We start from the raw sequence: 8,018 nt of genomic DNA on the forward strand, positions 1-8,018 counted from the left end.
GGGGTCCAGTTTCTCCGCAAAATCACTAACACTTTTGTTATTTATTTTTATCGCTTATTTTTATAGTAGCCATCCTGATGGGTGTGAGGTGGTATCTCATAGGGGTTTTGATTCCCGTTTTCCCTAATGTTTAGTGATGTTGCACGTCCTTTCATGTGCTTATTGGCCATCTGGGTATCTGCTGTGGAGAACTGTCTGTCCAAGTCCTTTGCCCGTTTTTGAATCGGGTTGTTTCTTGCTGTTGTTGAATGTTAGGAGTTCTCCATATGTCTTAGTGTTAACCCCCATCGGGTACACAGTTTGCAAATCTTTTCTCCCATCCCGTGGGTTGCCTTTTCACTCTGTGACAGTGTCTTTTGATTTAAAAATTTTTATGAAGTCCTATTTATTTTTTCTTTTGTTACCTGTGCCTTTGGTGTCCTGTCCGAGAGATCACTGCCAAAACTAATGTTGTGAAGCTTTCCCTATGTTCTAAGAGTTTTACAGATTTAACCCTTACGTTTAGGCCTTTGATCCATTTCTAGTTAACTTTTGTGTATGGTGTGAGGTAGGGGTCCACTGCCATTCTTTTGTAAGTGGAAGCCCAGTTTTCCCAGCACCATTTGTTGAAAAGATCGTCCTTTCCCCATCGAATAGTCATGGGACCCTTGTTGAAAATCACTTGCTCCTTTTTGCGAGTGTCTATTTCCGGTTTCTCTGTTCTGTTCCTTTGGTCTCGTCTTTGTCTTTATGCCAGCACCACGCTGCTTTGGTTACTGTAGCTTTGTTGCAGCTCCTTTTAAATCTCCTAACTGAGGTGTATTTTCTAGCTCAGAGCCCGTCATTCTAGAAATGTAGCTGTATTATTGCATTATCTCTGTTTTCCAGAGGTTAAGAAAGAATAATCCCAGTACTGACTACTGAGTAGGGCTGATGACTTCTTTATTCTTGGGGCCACTAGTGACGTGCTCTCGCAGCCTGCCAGCAGTAGGTTAGCATTTCTCTGCCCGGGGGAGAGCTCGCATCCCAGTGTTCCCTGTGAGAGTGCTGTCCTCCTTAACAGTACTGCTGCAGCTGACCCGCCCCGGCTTCCTCAGGTGTCTCACCGCATAGGCTGTATTGCAACGTACATTTACTCCATACACATTGATTAAATACACCTTACACATAGGGAATACGAAAATAAAGTCAGAGTGGGAGCTAGCACCGATGATGGATACACAAATTCATGTCTACAGACTTCCTAAGATATCATAATAAAATGTATTTTTGGGGGGTAAAATCTTTTCATGGAATAGAGAAATGGTTTTGAATATAAGTAATTGCATTTTTACAACGTGCATTTCTGCTTTTTGTGGATGCCCGTGACATGCCAGACGCTGTGGCAGGCACCAGGCATACAGAGCTGACTAGGGATGGTCCAGGCAGGTGCGGGATCTGTGAGACACTGTGGCTGTGCAGAGCTTGGGACACCGCGTGCGGGGGTGGGGGCAGGGGGAATGGCGGAGGAGAGACCATTTGGGCAGGTGGAGGGAGAAGGAAGGGAGAGTGCATGCGAGGTCACAGAAACAGGAAGGGCCTGATGTCATGAGGCCAGAGAAGAGCAGGGCAGGGGTGCGAGCGGGCGATGAGACGGGCAGGGTGAGCAGACAGACCCTGACGAACCTGATGTGCCGCGTTGGGGGCTGCGCTTCAGTCCCCAAGACAGAAAGACCCTTGGCTCTCGACAGCCAGCATCGCAGGGTGGCCTGTGAGCTGCTGGGTAAGCTGCTTGGGCACCTGAGGGCAGGGAGGCCAGCGAGGAGTGGTCACTGTTGGTGGAGGACCCAGGTAGAAAAACAGATGTCGTTAACCTGAAACGATGCTGGTTTTTAGAGGCAAGTCGCCGTTCTTTTGAGCAGTGAGAAGTGGATTTGTTACTAAGGCCCTTCCTCACATTCTAGCTATATCTTTCCTTGGCAGGCAACCAAAATTTTAACCTAAACTGGCTTCCGGGGGGAAAAAGGTCTCCCGTAACTAATAGGGGAGGCCCCAGCCTGTTCGATTCAGAGCTTTGACAGTGTCCCCGGGACTCCCGCCCTGCCTGTCTTCTGCCCCCCTCTGTCGGCTGGGTTTTGCAACCAGCTTCCAGGGAGGTGGGGGGCCAGTCGCAGGGAGCGTGGTTCTGGCATCCAGAGGATGCATTCCCCCCCCCCCCCTTTGTTTTCTGCTCACTTTCAGGTGCCCATTTCTGATTGGTCCCATGCCTGTGTCTGAGCCAATCTTTGTGACCGAAGGGATGAAACGACGCTGATTTGTATGAAGCCAGTTGGGGCCTGAAGGTGGGGGTGGCACCAGTCTCATTCAAACACTTGGTGCTTTGGGTTTTTCAGGGCGCTGCTGGCCGGAAGGTGTGGGTGGCAGGGGTGGATGCTAGCAGCTCCCGGCAGACGTCATTATCCCAGCTGTACTTCAGGGTGGCGTGTGTTCCTTTCCTTCCTCCCGCTCCCAGTTTCCTTTTTGACAGAAGGCAGCAAGAGGAAGTCAATCAAAACTCTGGCCTTATGTCACCTCACAGTAGTGTCTGGAAAAGTACTTGGTAATAGGTTTTCATGCTGAGAAAGTTCTTCAGCCATCTCTTCTTCTGGTACTTGGTGATTGTGTGCTGTCTTTAAGACTATGGCTTTGAAAAATCGTGCTTGATTTTACTGAGTTTATTGAGTAAATATTTGGCACATGTCCAATACTGTACGCTTGCCTCTAAGTGGACTTGTAATGAGTGTAGCATAGGAGACTAAAAACACAACCGTAAACAAGATAGAAATGTCTTGACCTGTTTTTTTATACTGTGTTCTTTTAAAAGCTGATTATTCAGTGCTATTGTTTGAACAATACATTCACACAGTACATGAAGCCAGGGAAAAAATGGAGTAAGGGAGCTCTCAAATATAAGTGGAAAAAACAGAATGCAGAAAACTGAACCTATGGGGCACCTGGGTGGCTCAGTCGTTTGAGTGTCCGACTTGGTCTCGGGTCATGATCTCACGGTTCGTGGGTTCGAGCCCCGCGTCGGGCTCCGTGCTGACAGCTGGGAGCCTGGAGCCTGCTTCGGATTCTGTGTCTCCCTCTCTCTCTGCCCCTCCCCCACTCAACACTGTCTCTTAAAAATAAACGTTAAAAAATAAGAAAAAAAGAAAAGTGTACCCACTCTGCTGCTGTGTACCTTTTGCTACAGACTTGATGTTTCTTAATGAAGTCAACCTAAAATTATAAGGCGAAACAGCGTTTATCTGCACAATTTATAATGCAGTGAGGCCATTCTAACAGCTAACTAATAACAACACTGTTCGGGTCACAAATAATGGCAAGCTGCTTTGTGCGTTTTCATTCTGTCGGAAGTAAAAGCCCGCAGACTCCCCATTCCGGCCGGCTTTGCCGCAGAGTGTTGTCCGAGGTCACACTGCAGATCCAGCCACGGTTTCCCGCTTGACACCGGGCAAAGGAAACGTCTGTGTCTTACAGTCTGTGTGACTGTTCAGTCGCGAGGCTTCTGCCTGCCTTTCACGTAGACGAGACTCATCTGCACTGTAATCATGTGCTGAAAGGCACACAAGAGGAGAATCTAACAGTTTTATAAATGCTTTCTGGACAATTAACGTGTTAAACGCACGCCTGTGGGTTAATGCCAGCATTTGGCAGTATCTGTGTGAAAAGACCTTTTCAAAGATGAAGTACGTTAAGTCTTCCTCTAGATCAGCAATTAACAGGGCAGTTAGGTAAGAAAAGAAAAGACATCCAGATTGGAGAGGAAGAACGAAACCCGTATGTTTCATGCTTGAAACGATCTTGTGTATAGGCAATCCTAAGGAATGGAGTGAAGAAAATTCCATCTACAGTAGCATCAGAAAGGGCAAAGTGCTTAGGAGTAAGTCTTGTCAGCCGGAAACGTCATTGAGAGAAATGAAAGGAGACCCTTGTAAGTGGCGAGACCTCCCGTGTTCATGACCAGCAGAGCCCACGTTCGTAAGACCGCGAAGCCCCGCGCGCTGATGTGCACCCTCAGGGCAGCCCTGTCCCAGTCCCAGCTGCCTGTGCTGCAGAAATTGGCAAGCTGATCCTAAAGTCCATATAGACATGTGGGCTCAGAATAGCCCAAAAAATCTTGGAAGAGGAGAACAGAGTTGGAGGACTCGCACTTCTGACCCCAGAACTTCCTACAAGGCAGCACGCATGCAGCTGTATGAAACGAAACAGCATTCGCTGTGTTCCGTGTGTTTGAACGGCACCGTGCTGTGCGGGAAGGATAGTCTTTTCAGCGAGAGGTGCCGGGACAACAGGGCAGCCATGTGTGGGAGAAAGAGGTCGGACTCCTGCTTCACGCACACGCAAGTATGAACTCCAGCCGGTTTCTAGACCTAAGTGAAAGGAGCTAAAACTGTAAAGCTCTTGGAAGAAAACGTAGGAGTAAGGCTCCATGACTTGGAGTAGGCAGTGATTTCTAAGATCTGACACCAAAACAAGCAGCCAAAGAAGACCTCAATAGATTAGACTGTCTCACAGTGAAAGACTTTTGGGCCTCAAGGGACATCATCAAGAAAGTGAAACAAAAAACAAACCTGGAATTGGAGAAAATGTTTGCAAATCCTGTATCCAATGGGATGTGTGTTCAGAAGAGATACTTATAAAATGGGCCAGTATTTGAATAGACATTTGTCCAGAGAATATGCACAAGTGGCCAGTAAGCACATGAAAGATGCTCCCTAGTCATTAGGGAAATGCAAACCGTGGTGAGACATCACTTCACACCCGTTGGGGTAACTAAAATAAAACCCAGACGGTGACGAGCGTTGGTGGGGATGTGGAGGAAGTGGGGCCCTGAAATGCTGCCGGTGTCGTGGGGATATAAACCTGCTTTGAAAATTGTCGGTTCTTCGGAAGGTGGAACACAGAGATGCCTGTGACCCAGCAACTCCACTCCTAGGTGTGTAATCGGAAGAAGAGAAGACATCCGCCCATCAAAAGCTTGTGTGTGAGTGTTCGTAGCAGCCAAAAGTTAAAGCAGTCCGAGTGCCCGTCAACAAATTAGTGGACAGAATATGGTATGTGATTGCAGTGGAATAATATTCAGCCCTAAAAGGGGTGGGGTGCTGACACGTGTCGCAGCGTGGATGAGCCTTCAGAACATTGTACTGAAAGCAGCCAGACTCAGAAGGAGATACATCGTATCCTTCCCGTTTGTAGGAAAGGTCCAGAATAGGCCAACCTGCAGAGACAGTGGGTCAGCAGTTAGCCTGCTAATAGCACAGGGTTTCATTGGAGGCGATGAGTAGGGTTTTTTTGGTTTTTTTATTTAGTGTTTTATTTTTTTATTTACATCCAAATTAGTTAGCATCTAGTGCAACAATGATTTCAGGAGTAGATTCCTTAGTGTCCCTTCCCCATTTAGCCCATCCCCTCTCCCACACCCCCTCCAGCAACCCTCAGTTCTCCATATTTAGAAGTCTCTTACGCTTTGCCCCCCTCCCTGTTTTTATGTTATTTTTGTTTCCCTTCCCTTATGTTCATCTGTTTTGTCTCTTAAAGTCCTTATGAGTGAAGTCATATGATTTTTGTCTTTCTCTAATTTCACTTAGCATAATACCTCCAGTTCCATGCACGTAGTTGCAAATGGCAAGATTTCATTCTTTTTGATTGCCGAGTAACACTCTGGTGTGTGTGTGTGTGTGTGTGTGTGTGTGTGTGTGTGTGTGTGTGTGTGTATGTGTATGTGTATGTATATACATACCACATCTTCTTTATCCATTCATCCATTGACGGACATTTGGGCTCTTCCCGTAGTTAGGCTACTGTCGATAGTGCTGCTATAAACATTGGGGTGCATGTGTCCCTTTGAAACAGCACACCTGTATCCCTTGGATAAATGCCTAGTGGTGCAATTGCTGGGTCGTCGGGTAGTTCTATTTTTAGTTTTTTTTGAGGAACCTCCATACTGTTTTCCAGAGTGGCTGCACCAGCTTGCGTTCCCAGATGAGTAGGTTTTAAAATGAGATAGGGGAAGGGTGCTTGGGTGGCTCTGTCGGGTAAGCGCCTGACTCTTGATTTCAGATCAGGTCTTGATCTCAGGGTCGTGAGTTCAGGCCCCGTGTTGGGCTCCATGTTGGGTGTGGATCCTGCTTAAAAAAACCAAAAACCCAAAAAAAATAGTGGTGATGGTTGCCTAATCACCACTGAATTATATTGAAAACCACTGAATTGCACACTTTAGAAGAGTAAATTTTGTGGTATGTGAATACAACTGTTATTGTAAAAAATTAGCATTAACAGATGAACATTTGTATTTGATTTTGATGGTAGGGAACATTAACTATGTACCCCAGAGAAGCAAATGTTTTATCTCCTCTCCTCCCCAAGAGTTTTGTCCTTCTCATTAGTAGGGCTGAGAACAGAAAATCGTACTGAATTAGAGTTTGAATTCCATCAATAAAAACATTGTGAGACTTTCTCTGCTTTTTGTAAAAGTACCTATAATTATATCCTTGGTGATCCTCTCGGCCTGCCAAGTTGAAAATATTGTCTGGCTCTCTACAGAAAGCGTTTGCTGTTCCTTGGTCCCTTGCTCTAGCACCTTGTTTCTTCTGCCTGGCATCTCCCCTTCTCTAGTCCAAACTTCTCTTCGCTCTTGCAAGGCTCCACTTCAGCCACCTTTCCTTCCGTAGGAAGCCTCTGCTTAGCAGCAAAGTGAGCTTCCTAAGTGCTTCTTGAACCATTTCTAATCGCAACAGCCATACCCCAGTCATTTGCTTCTGTGTCTGTATTTCGCACCAGACTGTGCACGTCTGGCAAGCAGGGACTCTGCTGCGTTCATTCTTATAATCCCTAGTGCCTAAAGAAGACACTTCAGTCGTTACTGGATGAATGGGTGAATCCACATTTGTGTATAAACCTCGGGATGCCAAACGGGAAACATGAAGCTAATGCCAGATTCCCGTTGTAAGTGAAGAGCTACAGGAGCTCTTCTCATTTCTCCGTATTCTTGACCTAATACGTTTTCTATGAAAAAAAATATGCAGCTTTAAGAAAAAAATTAAAAAAAATTTTTTTAATGTTTGTTTATTTTTGAGAGAGAAGGAGATACAGCATGAGCAGGGGAGGGACAGAGACAGAGGGAGACACAGAATCCGAAGCAGGCTCCAGGCTCCAGGCTCCCGGCTCCCAGCTGTCAGCACAGAGCCCGACGGGAGGGCCCGAACTCACGAACCACGAGATCATGACCCCAGATGAAGTTGGACACTCAACCGACTGAGCCACCCAGGCACCCCCCAAAAAATTTTTTTTAATGTTTATTTGTTTTTGAGAGAGAGAGGCAGGGGGAGGGGCAGAGAGAGGGAGACACAGAATCTGGAGCAGGCTCCAGGCTCTGAGCTGTCAGCACAGGGACTGACGTGTGGCTCAAACCCACAAACTGTGAGATCACGACCTGAGCCAAAGTCAGACGCTTAACCAACTGAGCCACCCAGGCGCGGCGCGCCCCCCCCCCCCCCAATATAGCTTTGACTATTAAGGGAGTATGGCCTAATTACAAGAAAAATCAGAAAATAAAATTAGTGTCCTCCTCCTACTCACCAAGAGATAAGCTCCTTAGTGACCTCTTAGTTCATTTCTGAGACATTTTAATGCACATCAGTGTGTGCGTATGTGCAAGTGCGTTAATAAAAAAATGAGATCGTCCTTTTGTATAAACTGTTTCTCTTACGTACACTGTGAATGGCTTTGTGTGTCAATAAATATGCTTCATAATTTCCGTAATGGCTATAATATCTCATCACCTGGATGAATCGTAACTTATTTAACCAAGTCCTCCTTATTTGGCATTTCAGTTGTTTCTGCTGGTTTGCCTTGATTGACCGCTGTCTGATCAGCATTGCAGTAGCTAAATCCGTGCACACGAGGGCGGTTATTTGGTTAGGATAAATTCTCAGAAGTAGAATTATTAGATTGAAAGTGCATGCCCATGTTTGAAAAGTTGGACACGTGTTGTCAGACTGCCCTTCAGAAAGAGC

At 46.3% G+C, this 8,018-nt stretch overlaps 1 protein-coding gene across 19 annotated transcripts in view; it reads left to right on the top strand.

The window, feature by feature from the left end:
- Window positions 1-8,018, top strand: part of KIAA0232 (KIAA0232 ortholog) — an 84,069-nt gene that overhangs the window by 42,172 nt on the left and 33,879 nt on the right. For 4 of the 19 annotated variants that reach the window (XM_042985000.1, XM_042985002.1, XM_042985001.1 and 1 more), the window contains one exon: window positions 2,200-2,300. The exons of 13 other annotated variants lie outside the window; for them this stretch is intronic. Coding sequence is in view for 1 of the 6 variants with exons in the window: in XM_042984996.1 (XP_042840930.1) it covers window positions 5,055-5,057 (3 nt within the window). In the remaining 5 variants the exon portion in view is untranslated. Of the gene's footprint in view, window positions 1-2,199; window positions 2,301-3,102; window positions 5,058-8,018 lie in introns of those variants that run through there. 2 more of the 19 variants (XM_042985007.1, XM_042984996.1) reach the window with 2 other exon arrangements.

The sequence above is a fragment of the Panthera tigris genome, chromosome B1, assembly GCF_018350195.1.
Source record: "Panthera tigris isolate Pti1 chromosome B1, P.tigris_Pti1_mat1.1, whole genome shotgun sequence".
In the NCBI taxonomy this organism is placed as follows: Eukaryota; Metazoa; Chordata; class Mammalia; order Carnivora; family Felidae; genus Panthera; species Panthera tigris.